Raw genomic sequence first — 17298 nt, 5'->3', positions numbered from 1 at the left:
TGTGGAGGCTTTTGTTTACAGTCGTCCGCACTCCGGCGTTTCCCGTTTCTGTCCGAGCGTTGACCCGTCAGTGTTTGACTTTGGTGATGAATCACTTTTACGACTGGAGCTCGTAAAGCTGCGGAGCTAAAGTGGCTTTTATCGGCTCAAACACAAACCTTAAGTGCTTTCATAAAGTGAGGCTGAGCAGCTGCAGCATGAACGCAGACGACATCACGGGAGGGATGCTTAGGTAAAGCTCCGGCAGTTTTACTGGAACAATGAGGGGAATGAATTTAGTTTGTGCAGCTGAGAATTCGAATGGAACTTTTCAACTTATGGTTAATATCTGTGTGACGGCTGGACTAATCCACATGAAGCAAAAACTGTCACGAAGTTCAGAGTCTTCTCTCTAAGGCCTTACTACTGTCTCATAAAGGCGTCCGAGACAATATTCAAAACGATGAGCTTGATGTGGGTCAGATGACAAACTTTAGGCCATAAGTGGAGTGTGGCAGGTTTGTGAATCAGGAACGATCAGCTGTGAGCCGTCCCATCAACACAACCCAGTTCCAAGATGGGGTGAAATCATTGACAGTGGATTGCTAAATTCTAAATATTCTGTCAATGGGTGAAATACAATAGTTTCCCTGTTAAAACAAGACACTTGTCAGCTATGCAACCATGCGTCACTTACGGGATAAGACTAATACAGGAAAGAGGGTTAAAGTACAGTAGTTTTCACTTGACAGCTGTAATAGATCGTCTGTTTGGACATTTCCTTCCAAAACTATGTGTCTCCCAGTTGTATCAACCACTGCTCCAACTCAAACGGTCACATGACAATCTTGAAATTCTTGAACTTTGGTCCAGACGAGGGCTTCAGGGTCAGCCTTGAGACTCTTCTGTGTTTATAGTTCAGGACCTGCTGTTTAAAGGGACTATACAGAGTTAAAAAATTTTAAAACTACGTATTTTCCTCCCCCTACATGTTCCAGCCATGTCCTAATGTGTAGAATGAGCTCAGACCTGTTCACCACAACTGCCTCTAAAATCCTGTCACTCAAAACGGTGTGACTTCAGGTCTGAAGTGCCGTCATGCACGAGCTTAATATAGAAGGTGCAGTTACACATATGACCTGAGGTGGCAGTAGTGAGTATAAAATGGCCAACTTGCATCCATCCCCTTTAAAGGGACTATACGGAGTTTAAAAATGTTAAAATTAAGTATTTTCCTTCCCCTACATGTTCCAGCCATGTCCTAATGTGTAGAATGAGCCCAGACCTGTTCACCACAACTGCTTCTAAAATCCTGCACCTGTCACTAAAACTGTGTTACTTCGGGCCGAATCACCGTCATGCACAAGCTTAATATAGAAGGTGCACTTACACATATGACCTGAGGTGGCAGTAGTGAGTATAACATGGCTAACTTGCGTCTAGCCCCTTTAAGGCGGCTTATTCTAATTAGTCACACTCATAGATATAATATATGGAGATAACTGGTGTTCCATTCAGCCCCTTTCATAGTGATGATCCTGAGTGGTCTGTGACATTAACATGGCTGCTCAAACTCCTCCTACGAAGCCTGTTCCTTAAAAGGGAAAAAAGTCGGGAAGCTCCACAAAGCTCCACCTGTCAATCATAGATTCAGGCTTCCCCTTTTTATGTATAATATACAAAAACAACGTGGTTAGAAATATGATATAGCCCAGGGTCGTCACGTGGGTCATGGCCATTTTCAGAAAAAACAAACAAACTTAAAGCCAGACTTTTAAGCAGTGCTCGGGAGGTGTGAAGTCCCCATTAGAAGCCTGTTCACCAAGAGTGTTTTGGAGGGGGTGGTATTACAGCAGTGTCAGCTCCCTGCCATGAGGACCAAAGAGAAGGGTTTTCCTCGCCCAATGGTCACGATGACAAGTCGTGACCCAGAATAGAAATAACGTTGGTAGCAGGGCCACGCCTCCCTGGTCCTTCCTCAGCGTTACAAATAAGAAATAAATATGATATATAAACATGATATATATAAACTGCTGTAAATGTTCCTGTACTGCAGCACCGACAGACAGAGCCGGGTCAAAAGGTGAGCACGAGTTTCAGATGCAGACAATAAAAGCGGCCGCACCTAAACCGTAATCCCGGTTTATTAGAAGTCCTGTGTAAATCCAAATGTTTATTGCTGCTTTTGAGCCGGGTTTTATCCACAGTCTCGTCTGAGTCCGTCTGTTCTAAATGAACTTCTGACCTGACTCTGCCGACTTTATAAACTCTATACGACTGTGTACAGAACCTCTACATGTCTTTGAGCAAACATGGCTGCAGTCGATGAGAGCAAACACATCTTCTGTCCTCATGGAGTTTTATGGATATACTTAATGTACGTGAGGAGATGCATGTGATTCCTACTGTACATGTTTTTAGTAGTAGGGGAAACCGGAGTACCCGGAGGAAACCTACGCAGACACGGGGAGAACATGCAAACTCCACACAGAAAGGCCCCGTCCAGGTGGGAATCGAACCCGGGACCTTGAGGAGTTGGGGACATTCCAATTACACAGACATTTAATCCATTTGGAATCCAGTTGAATGACTTTGGATGAGATTTAAGGCGTTAAAAAGTCATAACTGAGCAACTACTGGTAAAAGTACATGTTAAGCAAATAAAATAGTCCAATCGTTTGTTGTGAAAAACGTCACCAGCCGCCATATTGGAAAACGTTTATAAAGCAAAAAATACCTCAAAGCTACAAACTGCAGTTTACACTTGGAGGCAAGAGGAACTACAGCTACGAGGTACTAATGTAGCAACATCTTATAAAATACTTCTACTGCAAAGTCGATGGGCGAGGATCGTGCTTCTCTTTGGTCCTCATGGCAATGAGCTGACATTGTTGTAATAGCAACTCCAAAAGACACTTCATAAACAACTCTCATGAGCACTTTGACCTTCCCTTGAACTGCTCCAAAGAGTTTTTCTTTTTCTAAAAATTGCTTTGACCCATGTGACAAAGCTGGGGTAGGTGTTGTATTTTTAACCACACTGGTTTTTGTATATTATAAATAAAAAGTGGTTCAAGTCTTTGATTGACTTGACTGTGGAGCCTCGTAGCTGGTCCTCCCGCCTTTTTCACAGATCACTCAGATCATTACTATGGGGATGAATGGATAACCGTTTTTTTGTTTTGTTTTTTGTTTTAAGATGGGACAATGCATATTAACTAACATGAGTCCTCAAGGTCCACATGTTAATATGTCCGAGTTAGCCACAATGGCTAATTTTCTATACATATGTTGTACATTACAAAATGATAAATGATTATCTTATGGAGCTAACATAAGATAAGATAATCCTTTATTATATATATTATAATGCACTAATCAAAACTCTTCTGGCTTAAAGAGTGTTCAGTGTGGGAGCGCTGTGGACCATAAAGGCTAATGAGTTTAGTTATTTTCAAACTTTTAAAGACAGATATTATTGATACATTTCTGTCAACTTTTGTCAGTTTTCCTCCAATATGGCGCTGCGTTACCATGGCGATTAGCTGCGATATATCAGTTTCTGCAAATATACTGTAAACACATCACACACACACACTAGAACAATAGAAACAAGACACAAGGACAAGTCGGTTCAAAATTAAAGATATTTTAATAGCAATAAACATTTGTTATAAAACTTTCCCCGAATGTGAACTTCAGACTCTTTGATAATCCCCTGGACAAAACCAGATTAACATGAGATTAGTGAATATTGTGACATTTTAGACGAGGCTCTCCATCCAAAAACATTGCCTCCAGGAAAGCCATAGCCTGCCCTGAAGGTTATTACGAATTCTAACCATTTTTAGTTGATTACCGAAACCAGTAAATAGTTATTGGCAAAAGCCTGAACCCTGATTGTCTTAATATTTGCAATTTTAAGCGCTATTTTTCTTAAAGGCCGATTGGTGTTTTTTAAAAGTGAAGGCAAATCTCTCGACGGCTGCGTTTCCGAATGATGTTTTAGGCCTGGTTTGTGAAAAGTCCGGTCGATGATTTAAATCCTTCAGTAAAATGTGTGTCAATCCGCTCTAAAGCCAGATCAGCCGTTTCTCCCTGAGCCGCCGCCGCTGTGGGAAGTTACCCACCCTCACCCCCGCCCTCACCCCAGCCTCACCCCACCCTCACCCCCCTGAGCGGGATTTAAGAGACGGTTCCCACATGTCTACCATAACACAAACACAACCTCAGTATTTTGGGGATATTTCCTTTAAGCCATATAGGAATGTTCCAGAATGTGCATGTAAATGTATGGAGCGGATACAGACCATTCTTATTCGTTTTTCAGATACAACATTTTAACTTCTTTATGGATTCTGCGTGGGAGCGATTTAAGAGTTTATCATTTAAAGATTTGTTGATCATCTCAAGCACATCGTTAGCATTATCTGGCACTTTGTTGGTTAGAAACTGTAATATTGACCCAAAACAGTGGAAATAAAATGTCCTGTGTTTTTTTTTTTTTTTCATTCAAGAAAACTTACCCTAAGCTCCTCCCACTGCCCCTCCTCCCGCTCCTCTTTGCTGTGCAGCTGCTTCAATAAAGAGAGAGTTAAAAAGAAAATAGTCTGTGCTGCCTGTGTGGCTGTAGTGAAGCTATAGCGAGTGTTTTTATGCCATGAGAGGATTAACAAAAAGCTCTATAAAAAAAAAAATCGATTTTGCATAATAAAATGAAATTCTGTCGGAGTCGGAGTTGTGTCTTTCATGCATGTTTGTTCGAGAGTATCCTGAGATGCTCCATTCCACCTGCTGATGTCATGAGGTGGTGGTGCCCTCCATATCGTCGACAAAGCTGGCCCCCCTTAAAACACAAAGTCATATAACAAATATATGTCAACCGTTTGTGCTGTTTTCACATACTGAGATATGTTCTTACCTGAGCTTAGACGAGTTCATGTGTACCTGTCTGGTCTTCACGCGTGCCCTCAGTCACGCAAACACAGCACAGACGCCGTTAGCATTTAGCCTCCCCTCCTCTATAGCTCCAAAACCTGGTGAAGATAGAAGCTACCAAGCGCTTCACGTTTTCTCTATTTAAATATGGTCTGTGCTGTGTTTACGTGACTGAGGGCACGCGTGACGCCCAGACAGGTACACATCAACTCGTCTAAGCTCAGGTAAGAACATATCTCAGTATGTGAAAACGGTGGCCTGTTCCTTTATGGGGCAGGGTGACCTGACAATCATCAACCTCTTAAGCCCCGCCTTAACCGAGTGCATTTTCTCCAGTTCCGCTTTACCCAAATCTAAAAGCTTCTCAGATGGAGAACGACAGTGTAATGCCTCATTTGACCTACAAAACTGATTCTAACTTTTTTTGTTGCCGGGATTTTGTCACATATTTGAGGGCATTTGTCACTCTTATGTGGCTCTTTCATCACTTTGTTTTCATTGCTTTTCTGTCGTGTTTTCATCGCCTTTTCATTTTGCTACTGTTGCTTTTCCCGAACGCTTTTGTTGCTCTTTTTTTTGTCACGATTTTGTTGCGTTTGTTATTTTGACACTATTCTCCAGACGCTTTTACATCTGCGTAAAGCCAAACTGGAGAAAATGCCCTCGGTTCAGGTGGGGGTTAAGAGTTTGAGTCCGATGAGGGGCCAGCTTCACTCTGGTTTGGGTCAGGGCCGACAATAGTAGAACTGCTTTAGAAGTTGGGCATGACCTGTTTTAGAAAAATGTTGTTATGGTCGGATACTTGTCCCTCCACAATTCTTATCAGACGAGTATCCTTCAGTCTGAAATGACCTTAATGATATCAGTGGGATCAGCCTGACCAAAAAAACAAAGTGTCCACGTGGATGTAACTGTTCTGACCTGGGGCGGCTGCAGTTTGGCAGGTTCAGCTGAACATCCTGACTGAGCAGGTTTTTCCATCAGTGGATTTCTTCTTCCCTGATGGCACCGGTATATTCCAAGATGACAATGCCAGGATTCATGGGGCTCTCATTGTGAAAGAGTGGTTCAGTTAGTCCAGATCTGAACCCCATTGAGAATCTTTGGGATGTGCTGGAGAAGGCTTTGCACTGTGGTCACACTCTCCTAGGGCGATATGGCAAAAAAAGTATCTTTTTTTTTTGATTGATTGATTGATGTATCTCGATTTTCGATCAGATTTTATTATTTCATACTAAAACTGAATAAATGTAGCTGGTTCATGAACTTAGAAAGACAGCTCAAACAAAAGACAAACGCTTTCCTTCAGCATCTTTTTAAGCAGTACTAAGTAACTCATGCCCCTAGAGGCCATAAGCGCCCCTGCAGGTGTCATAGCATAGTGTTTTTTTTACTCATTAATTGTCCGTGAGAGTAAATACTACGCTGATAGAAAAGACAAAGGGACAGAGGGATATTCTTCATCCAATTCCACAATGGAGATCATTTTTTTCACTCAAACTTGGCTGTAAATACTGTTTAAGTGGCGCTAGCCCGGAGTTAGCTTTGCCAGTTAGCCTGCTAGCTTCTTCTTCGTGATTCCATTAGTGTGTATTGGTGACTCTGATCCGGTGGCAGGGAAGTTGCAATTGTGGAGACACCAGGGGAGATGAAAGACCCCCCAATCATCCCATTAACACTTGTATTAAGGATTTATTAAGGTAAACAAGTTACTTAGTACTGTTTTAACACACACATTTTTTTGCCATGTGTTCCATTGTCTGAACTCCAAAACGAGGAGCTGTTTCTGCCAAAGGAATGCTGTAAAAGTCCTATGACAACCATTGAGATTGACCAAAGTAGAGATTTCGATTGCCCCGCCCTGCACTCTCTCTCCCATCATCTATACAAGATCTTGCTGGAAAACTTGAAGCAAAACTGGATCTTTTGACTTTGCAGAAGCTTATTAAAACAAAGCCCCAGCCAAATATAAGAGCGTGTGACCTTTCTTTTGATCATATGTCAGCTTGTACGTGGATGGATCTCCTTTAATACGTCCAGTGTCTCATCATTTTACTGTTTGTAGGTCTCTCGTGACCTGCTCTGAGCTCTTGTGTTTTGTTTGAAAGCACATACCTAACATTAAAAAAATGCTCATACTCTTAAGTTGTTCTTTCATTGTCTCTCAGATTCAGTAAGTTTTCGGTCCCTCCTCTGCTCGGTGTGTCGTCAGGGGACGTCACACTCGATGTACGGTATATCTACGTATCTGCGGTCCACCTCCACCCACTGCTGCACGGCGCGGGCCACGATCTCCTCCGACAGTCTCTGAGCGTAGTCCAGCAGCACGGGGTTCACCGGGGGGAGGCCGTCTTGGGGCCCCTGATCAGACAGCACCAGGTAGGCCTTCTCCCCGCCCCTGTGACCGCGCCCCTTCTCCGAGGAGTCTTTCTTTTTGGACTTGACACACCCCATAGTCCTGAGGAGGCTGTACATTTAGACTGCGGCGCCGGCTTAGATCATACCTCCAAAAACGGCGTCCGGATTAAGAAGTGGTCGTGAGGCGGAGAGAGGAGGCCGGTGGGATCTGACTGAGACTCATTGTAGAAAAGATGATTCTTCTTCAATTTGCAGATTTAGAACTTGATTCTGCAAAGACAAAGAGGATACGAGTAGGTTACTTAAAAGGTACACAGTATAACATTTTAGATTCTACTGTCAAAGCAAAACATGCTCCTATTGACCAGCTTGACACAGTGGGCAATAAAACCATGGATTTGGAAGAGGACCTAACCGGCAAAGCAAGTTATTTGTACAGCACAATTCATACACAAGGTATTTCAAAGTGATTTGAATTTTGAACATTGTCAGAGTTGAGGCCTTTCTCACATCCTCATGACGACTATTCCAGATTTTAGCTGCATAAAACTGAAACGCAGCCTCAACGTGATTATTATTGACTGGGAACCACCAGGAGACCCCTCCCTGAGATGGTTCATACGGCTCTAACATATCAGAGATGGACTTTGGTGCTAAACCATGAAAAGACTTGAAGTCTATTCTCTGAGTGACTGGAAGTCAGTGCAGAGACCGGAGCACTGGACTAATATGGTCGTATTTCCTGGTTCTGGAAGTACTGCAGTTGTCTAACAGTGAGCGGGATAGGGAGCAGGGAGACAAAGGCGTGGATCAGTCTTTCCAAGTCTCTGGTTTTGGGACCTTGTGCCTGTGTAAGTGCTTCCCAGTGGGGCCCCAGTCCCTCTACTGCCCTTGTCAGCTCCGCCCCTGTTCTTCCGTCTGTAGCTGCTCATCGCGCTGAGGCTCCAGACGAGTCTAAAGAGTCAACTTTAGCCTGGATTCATGACTCTATTGTTACCTTTAAACCGCGGACAGATTCAGAGGATCAGATCAGAGGACATACTTTGTGAAAAAGGCCAACATTGCTTCGTAACGCCGCACTGTTTTATAACCTTTTTGTCTTCTTTATGCTTCCTCTAAATCTCTAAAACCGAAAATATGAGGCTGATTGATATGAAATAAAACGCGGGCTAAAGCTTGGGAAGAGTAGACTCCGTTTATGGATTATTTAATGTCCATAAAGTTGATGATTTCGTGATAAATGCTGTTGGATTGAAACACATTAAAGGAGCGGACTGACCTGCTGCTGATCTTATGATTATTTCTCCAGTTTCTCTCAGAAGAGTGGACTTCTGTCCAGCGCAGCTTCCACAAATTAACAATAAAACTACCCAAGGTGCTGGAACACTGTTCCTCTCCCTGGCCCGACAAAGTTGTTTTTTTTTGCATTGATTTATTTCACAGGCAGACTTTACACGTGCAAAAATGACAAAGTTGCAATAGGTAACTTTTTTTTTGCAGGACCCCTCTCCCTCGCCCCTTCCCAGCCACGGAGTTGATCTGGTTGGAGGAAAAAGTGTGTCTCCACCCCACGTACTTCCCACTTAAATGCGCTTATAGGAGCTGCAAGATCACAAAGTGCGCTCCTACTCAAAACACAAGATCTCTGATCTCAGCAATGTTTTCAGATGGTAAAAATCTGCTGATGTCATTGGTTTGATGTGGTGTTTAAGTTCACTTCAACAACTCATATCTGGCTGCCTTTTGTCAACATCTCCATGGAGACGAGTTGGAGACGTCCCGCTCTCAGAAAAAGTTACAGTCAGGTCGGAAGAGATGTGAGCTTCTCACAGCAAACACACATTTGTTTGCTAAGTGCTAACAGTAAAAGTATTTGTAATATAATAATGTCTTGTATTTTATGTTACACTGTGCGGCTTTAAATTTAAAAAAAAGAAAGGTTTTTGGGTGAATTCCTTTTTGCCAGTGTGGGGTAACAATAACATCTGTCCACATTTTTATCATGAATTCAAAATAAAATAAGTGAAAAATAAACATTAATGAAAGGCTAATTACTGTTCCATATGTTTTTTCCATATGGGGAACCTGAAATAAATATTTAAACAAGCAGCTGTTGGAAAATGACTTACGACATTCAGTATTAAAAACACAATGTAAATACTTGTGACTCGTGTGTTTAGTGTTTTAGCCTTGAAGCTAAAGGCTAACGTTAATGTGATGCTAATCTGAACTGATTTTTGTAAAACACACTTGGCTTGACGTTCAGTTAAGTTTTCTTAGTCGCTAAAATGTGGACAGGAAGTGGTCATTACCCGACACTGGCCAACAGGAAGTTAAACAAAAACATGATGATTACAATGTTGCTTTGGTTCTTAGGAAGATTATCCAAGAAAGCAGAATCTACCACTTTGGGTTGCCAGATCCCAGTGACTAAAACCAGTTTGTAATCCACATAGAATGACCCTGAAAACACTATTCCCAGATCAGGTCCACATGAGCGATAGTGTGACCCTCTAAAGCTCAGAGAACATAATCATTTTGAGGAGAGTCCTGCTGCTGCTCCGTTCTCAAGGGAAATATGTGGACACTACAGTCACTATGTAGGTCATGTTTATTTTTACGCTTGTCATTTATCAGAGAGATGCAGAGTCGAACCCACAACCTCAGGATAACCACAGTAACACAGGAGGACGTGCACATTTAGACTCGATCTTTAAGAACAGCATGATTAACTTTACACTGATACAACATTCCTCAACATATTTTTTTGGGAAATTGAAACTTAAAAAAAAAAGAAAACAATTCAAAGTATCTTTTCAGTACTTTCTGGCAACGATAACTCCACTGCAGTCGCATCTACAAAACCACATTTTCCAATATTGTACTTAAAGGGGCAAGATGCAAGTTGGCCATTTTATACTCACTACTGCCACCTCAGGTCTTACGTGTAACTGCAGCTATTATATTAAAGGGATATTTCAGGATTTTTGACATAGGGCCTGATGTCCTAGTTTTCCAGAGTGTTGCTGATTTCTGGAGATTTATTTTTTGTAATTCAAGCAGTTCTTATGTTTGAAGAGTTTCGCGTCGCTAGGCTAGTGCATTTCTATGGTATCAGCTAGCCTGCATTAAAAACAGTCTGACCCGCTCCACAGTGCACCTGAGGCAAATCACTTATAACACCAGACTAACCATATAAATGTCTGTGTCCATAGAATAATTTTTGGAATATAACTGACCTTGCATCACATGAATGATCGCATTTTGAGGGACTATTTTCTAGCAGATCACGCCGCCGCAAAATGGTTAAAATTACTCAACTTACTCCCCGGATCAGTGTTAATTTTGACAACATATTTTAATTTAGTTTTGACGAAAATGTAATTCAATTTTAGTGGAGATTTAGTCAGTCAAAGTTTAGCTTTAGTTGACTAAAATTGCAAGTAAATTTAGTCGACTTTGCATTTATAATATTCATTATAATCATTCTTGACGCTCTGCTTCATGGAGCTGCTCCTTTGGCAGTAAATCTACATGATCTGAGGCTCTTTCAGATTGTCATAGAAGTTTGGATGATTTTAGTCTGTCCTTTTCATTTTCAGTTTAGTCTTATTTTATCCATCCATCTATTTTCTTCCGCTTTATCCGGGGCCGGGTCGCGGGGGCAGCAGTCTCAGCAGAGATGCCCAATCTTCCTGATCCACACACACCTCCTCCAGCTGTTCTGGGGGGACCCTGAGGCCACACCAGGCCAGCTCGGAGACATGGTCCCACCAGCGTGTCCTGGGTCTTCCACGAGGCCTTGTCCCACTAGGACATGCCTGGAACACCTACCGCGGGAGGCGACCAGGAGGCATCCGGAACAGATCTCAGCTGCTTCTTTCGACATGAAGGAGCAGCGACTCTACTCCGAGCTCCTCCTGGGTAACTGAGCTCCTCACCCGATCTCAAACTCATTTCATTCATTTTATGGCCATGAGATTTGAGTCTTATTATAGTCGACTAAAACATCTGGACATTTTCGTCATAGTTTTAGTCTCATGAAAAACGTTTAATTTAGTTTTAGTCCAATTTTAGTCAGCAAAAATATCACTTTCCATATAAAATGCCTCGTTTCCATGTGCAAATATCAAATGAAAGAAAACATACATTTTCTAACATGTCAGTAATCAGTGTGTCTTTGCCCGTAGCTCTGTTTGTCCACGTCGACTCTGGCCTCTCTGTGTTTGGATCATTCTATATTAAACCTCGTCCCCCCGCTGTCCCTCAGAGCCGTGTGAGTAACCGCCGGCCCTCGAGTCCCGTCAGCCCTTGTGCACAGTAACACGCACTGACGGCGAACAGCGTGTGACCGGCGTTCTAAACATAATCAGCCCCACAGCGGTTTGTATGGCAAAGGTTCATGCACAATAGATGGATCCTCAGGCAGGTGATTCTGACCAATAGCCTGGAAACCTAGAGATGGATCCCACTGTGGACGAATGAGGACGGTTCAAATGCAGACAACTAATAATATAGATAATAAACTGTAATCTGAACCATTTCTAAAACATTTACTAACCCTTTCCTATCATTTATAAACCTTTTTTACCATTTATAAATGCTCAGACCATCAATACTGTATATTTAGACTCTCCTGCCCTGGGACAATCCGCTCTAAGTGGCACCGTAGTTCCCAACCTTTTTGGTTTCGCTCCAGCCGAGGCGCCGCTCTGGTGTCGGAAGGAAAAATCCCATTCACAATCCATAAACCTTTCCAAAAATATATGCACAGGGTTTCCGCATTAAGTGAATTGTGCCAAAATTAAGTCCTTAAAAGTCATTAAAGCAGTACTAAGTAACTCTTGCCCCTAGAGGCCATAAGCGCTACTGCAGGTGACGTGGCATGTTAAGTGTTTTTTACTCATTAATTGTCCGTGAGAGTAAATACGACAGAAAAGACAAAGGGACAGAGGGATATTGTTCATCCAATTACACAATGCAGATATTTTTTTCACTCAAACTTGGCTGTAAATACTGTTTAAGTGGCGCTAGCCCACAGTTAGCTTTCCCTGTTAGCCTGCTAGCTTCTTCTTCGTGATTCTATTAGTGTGTATTGGTGACTCTGACCCGGTGGCAGTCAATAGTGGTTTTCTGGCCAGAGGGGGAGATGAAAGACCCTCCAATCATCCCATTAACACTTGTATTACCCCCAGAGGAACCAGGGAAAGGATTTATTAAGGTTAAAAAAAGGTATTCAAACTTAGTACTGCTTTAAAAACCATTAAATCAAACTCAAACTGGCATTCAATCTAATTTTCTTGGAAAAAACACACTTTCCTTGAAGACATATCCCACAACAATGACATTTTTACTGCATACATTTGTCAAAACCACAAAAACTATGGATTTAAACAAACTCAGCCTCAGTTGTGACTGAAACTTTACACATATTTCTGCTCAAAAGTTTCCCGTTGTGTTAAAAATGGTTTTATATATCAAGATTTCCCCTCACTCGCCGGTTTGATTGATGACACTATTTATCCTATTTACTTTTACTGCATTTATGGCATTAAAAAAATTGGCATTAAAGGGGCTAGATGCAAGTTGGCTATTTAATACTCACTACTGCCACCTCAGGTCATACGTGTAACTGCACCTGCTATATTAAGCTCGTGCATGACGACCCTTCAGACCCGAAGTAACACCTTCTTGAGTGACAGCGCAGGATTTTAGAGGCAGTTGTGGTGAACAGGTCTGAGCTCATTATACACATTCGGACATGGCTGGAACATGTAGGAGGAAAATACATAATTTTAACATTTTTAAACTCCGTACATTCCCTTTAAGAAGCATTAAATTTGACTTGGTGCCACCTGTTGAAACCCTGATTAAGAGTTTTAAAAAATAAAAAGCTACTAAAGCATTTGGTATGATCTTTTTTGGAAAACATCCGTGCTGCCTTTTTCAAAAAGTCTATGGAGATTCTGGATGGGATTTTTATTTCTAGCACGGTGGCGCCTCAACTGTTGAGATCGATTCCCTGGAGTTGTTCATTTACCCTGAGGAACCGACCAAACCCTTTATTATGATTATTGGTGATTAGAGGAGTGTTGTATTGAAAATGAAGCTACAGTACTCTGAAATTCTAATCTTTTACAGAGAAGAATCTTTTAAAACTGACTTATCTTTTTGAGTAATATAGAAACACTGCTCAGTTTCACCTTTTTCAAATCTGAACGAACTCCAAGTCCCCCTGGTCGGGACACACAGCGGTAGAGATGAGTAGATTAACATGTGCCTCATTCACACAGAACAGAATCAGCAAAGTCATCAATCTTTCACATCGAGGGCGTCTCCGCAGCGTCACGACCGACCCTCGAACACCACAGTGAAATGAAATGGAGCCGAATCTCACAGTTGTGTGATATAAACGACATCAGGTAGGACATTTGTGCATAAGTTATACACGATAAGTGATCAATAAGCCGCTCAGTGAGGAGGTTAAGGGGTGACTCCTGATCTCTGAGTGCATCTCTTTTTAACTATTCCATAATTTATCTCCTTTGCTTGTTATGCAATGGTAGTTATAACATTGCACTGTTTTAAGGGTTTTATTTTGTTTAGCTCGGTAACATATGGAAACGTTGGTTACAAGGAAAAAATAGCGTTAGGGCGTGTCGGACCAAGTCACAGTACTTCAAAAGTCTTGATTGAATTACAAGGTGAATTAAAGGAACAGGCCACAGTTCTTCCATACTGAGATATGTTCTTACCCGAGCTTAGACGAGTTGATACGTACCTGTCTGGTCTTTGTGCTCGTGGCAGCTTCTAACTTCATCCCCGTTTGGAGCTATAGGAATATACTGGGAGAGGCCAAATGCTAACAACATCTTTGGTCTTTTTGTGTGGCTGAGCGCACGCAAAGTCCAGACAGGTTCACATCAACTCGTCTAAGCTCAGGAATGAACGTATCTCAGTATGGAAAAACGGTGGCCTGTCCCTTTAAGGTACATAACTGACACTTTCTTCTGGACATTGAGACTATGTTGTTACCATGTCATTTCACAATCAATAATCACTCTGGAAGTTTTATGTGATTTACTCTTTCAATTTAATTTTCAAATCTATGTCATCTGGGGCAGGGGTTTTCAAAAATCCTGTGAAAGAAATGCTTGCACTGTATTTCAAAGAGTTCACCGCCTTTGCTCTGCCCAATCCCGTCAGATCTGGGAAGCTAAGCAGGTGTTTGTTCCTAGGAGTTGGTACACAGTTCATTCATCATCTAATGACAGATGTGTTGAGATTTGGCACACACACCACTATCCAGGTTAGTGGTTAGAGTCGTAATTAGTCTTCATTTTTGTCAAAGTGATATTTTTGCCGACTAAAACTAAACAACATTTTTTTCATGAGACTAAACCTATGACTGAAATGTCCAGATATTTTAGTCAACTAAAATAAGACTCAAATCTCATGACCATACAGGCGGCTGAAATGAGTTTCCTTCGCAGGGTGGCTGGGCGCACCCTTCGAGATCGGGTGAGGAGCTCAGTTACCCGGGAGGAGCTCGGAGTAGAGTTGCTGCTCTTTCACATCGAAAGGAGCAGCTAAGTCTAGGGCATCTGTTCCGGATGCCTCCTGGTCGTCTCCCGCGGGAGGTGTTCCAGGCATGTCTTATTGGCCTCGTGGAAGACCCAGGACACGCTGGTGGGACTATGTCTCCGAGCTGGCCTGGTGTCGCCTCGGGGTCCCCCCAGAACAGCTGGAGGAGGTGTGCGTGGATCAGGAAGTTTGGGCATCTCTGCTGAGACTGCTGCCCCGCGAGGAGGAGAGACTAAAATCATCCTAACTTCTATGACGGTCTGAAAGAGCCTCAGATCATGTAAATTCTCTGCCAAAGGAACAGCTCTGTTGGTTCATGTGGAGCAGCTCCATGAAGCAGCGGAACAAGATTAAATATGATTAAAATGAATATTATAAATGCAAAGTCTTATTTGTCTTAAATTTAGTCGACTAAATTTACTTGCAATTTAGTCGACTAAAACTACACTAAAATTGAATTCCATTTTTGTCAAAATGACTAAAACTAAATTCAAATATGCTGTCAAAATGAACACTGGTGGCTCGGGCAGGGTTAAGGTTAATACTATGAGCTGATTGATTGATATAGTTCACTCTCATTACTTGTGATTGGTTGATGTGCCATGATCCTAGGAAAAAAATCACAAGCAGGACGGGCCTGGTCGGTACTTGGATGAGCGTGAGAGAGTGAGAGAGTGAGTGAGTGAGTGAGTGAGCATCTTACCACCACCAAGTATGGAGTGAATGAATAACACAATGTAAAGCATCTTAGAGTGTCCAGAAAAGCGCTATATAAAGCCAATGCATTTATTATTCAAATAAACTCATGATGTATTTGCTAAATGAAGTCAGGTATCCAAATAAACTATTTTAAAAACATACTTTTTTGTTTTTTTTGTTTTTCTGCTTGAAATTTGCACCAGCGGAAATCACGTTTTCCTGCAGGGATGTTTAGAATAGAGATTTTGGGGCTTGTGGAAGGAAAAGTTTGGGAAGCACTGCACTAGCGGCAACAACAATAAAAAGGCATTATCCGATAACTCCCTTGAAAATACCTGTAACTATGTTATTGCAATATTTTATGACATCACTTCAGCACAGTATCTTCCAGTAAATAGGCCTTTTGTTTTTTCAATACAAGATCAGGATAAAATGTATGACAAAACCATGACTAAAACTGAACATTTGCACATTTTTAAGTTCCAATGCGATGTATTAGATTTGCCGATATATTGAGCTTTCTTACGATAAGGAGATTGCGATATCGATCATTTGGCGATTCATTATATCATGTCCGCCATGTGTTAGCTACCGTGACAGCGTCTCCTGGCTTCTGTCGGAGGTTGATTTTCATGTATCCTACTTTATTTAGTGGTGGACTGGCTGTAATCGAACAGGCCACAATATTTACCCTTCTTTAGTAAAAAAAAAAAACAAAGTATTTCCACAGCTCTCTCCCCGAATGCACCTTCTGGTCACCCCGCCGCGGGTCACCAGCCTTTAGACGTGACCAAATGGAGCACATATGGCAGAGGCAGCACTAGCAACAGTCTTAAGGCACTAAAAAGCATCACGCATCACCTACTTATCACAGAGGGGCTCCACTGCGCGAGGCTCGTCTCCACAAAACCGTAAAATTATCCACAGAGACGTCACATAATTCCAAGGTCGTTCGTGTGAATAGTAATCCCTTTTCTCTCAGCATCCATGCGTCAAAACTTGTAGCCACTGCCGACGCCGAAAGCTTTTCCCGAGACAATCCATCCGCGTTCCCAAGTTCCAGCCCTCGGTCTGCGCTGAGATTCCCGAATGATAAGCCGCTCCGACGCAGAAGGGGGTCAAGGCAGAAGAACTCGTCCTGAATGTTGATATATGGGGAGAGCAGGTAAACCCGGAGCCGTGGACCGCTCACAGCAGACAAGACGCGCGGAAAAGTCGCGGATGTAGGGGCTGAAGTGGCCGGGGCGGACTCCCCGAGCTCCAATCCCGAGTGAGGGCAGCGCGTGAGGGGGTAAACAACCCAGACTGAGCCGCTGAGATGAATGAAGCTGAGGGCACACGAGGCTCGCTGTACAATACTGACATCTGCTGGACAAGTCGGGAATTACAGAGAACTGAAGATTTACTTGGGGATTCTACGCACGAACATGGTCTGGTTTTCAGCATTTGGTGGAAGAGTAGTTTGAACGTGCATCTGAATTATACAAAGATTGGCCGAATGCCATATTTTTTTGTCCACAAACAAGAGGAAGAGTGTGAATTTGAAGTGGTTAGTACTGTGACCCAAATCCACCTACTGGACAACTCTGGAATTTCACAGAACTGATGAGTTTGGGCATTTTACGCACGGACGTTGATACTTATTGTGTGGTTTTAAGCATTTGCTGGAGGAATAGAGTTTAATCGTACGTCTCAATGATCTAAAATGAAGGCCCTACATTAGATTTATTTTGTTTACAA

The 17298-nt window shown here is 42.4% G+C and overlaps 1 protein-coding gene across 1 annotated transcript; it reads right to left on the bottom strand.

Moving 5' to 3' along the window:
* Window positions 1-7111: 7111 nt before the first annotated feature.
* Window positions 7112-16975, bottom strand: akap19 (A-kinase anchoring protein 19). The gene is made up of 2 exons (XM_079563004.1): window positions 16424-16975; window positions 7112-7545 (listed from the first exon to the last, which is right to left on the bottom strand). Exon 2 carries the CDS (start codon window positions 7390-7392, stop codon window positions 7126-7128), a length of 267 nt encoding a protein of 88 aa, XP_079419130.1. The 5' UTR covers window positions 7393-7545; window positions 16424-16975; the 3' UTR covers window positions 7112-7125.
* Window positions 16976-17298: the final 323 nt, after the last annotated feature.

The sequence above is a fragment of the Gobius niger genome (assembly GCF_951799975.1).
Source record: "Gobius niger genome assembly, chromosome: 9".
NCBI lineage: Eukaryota > Metazoa > Chordata > Actinopteri > Gobiiformes > Gobiidae > Gobius > Gobius niger.
The sequence above is the reverse complement of the archived record's forward strand: the minus strand, read 5'-3'. Positions and strand labels throughout refer to the sequence as shown.

Coding starts and splice junctions, on each gene's coding strand:
- akap19 (XM_079563004.1), bottom strand. CDS start 7,392: ATGTACAGCCTCCTCAGGACTATGGGGTGTGTCAAGTCCAAAAAGAAA.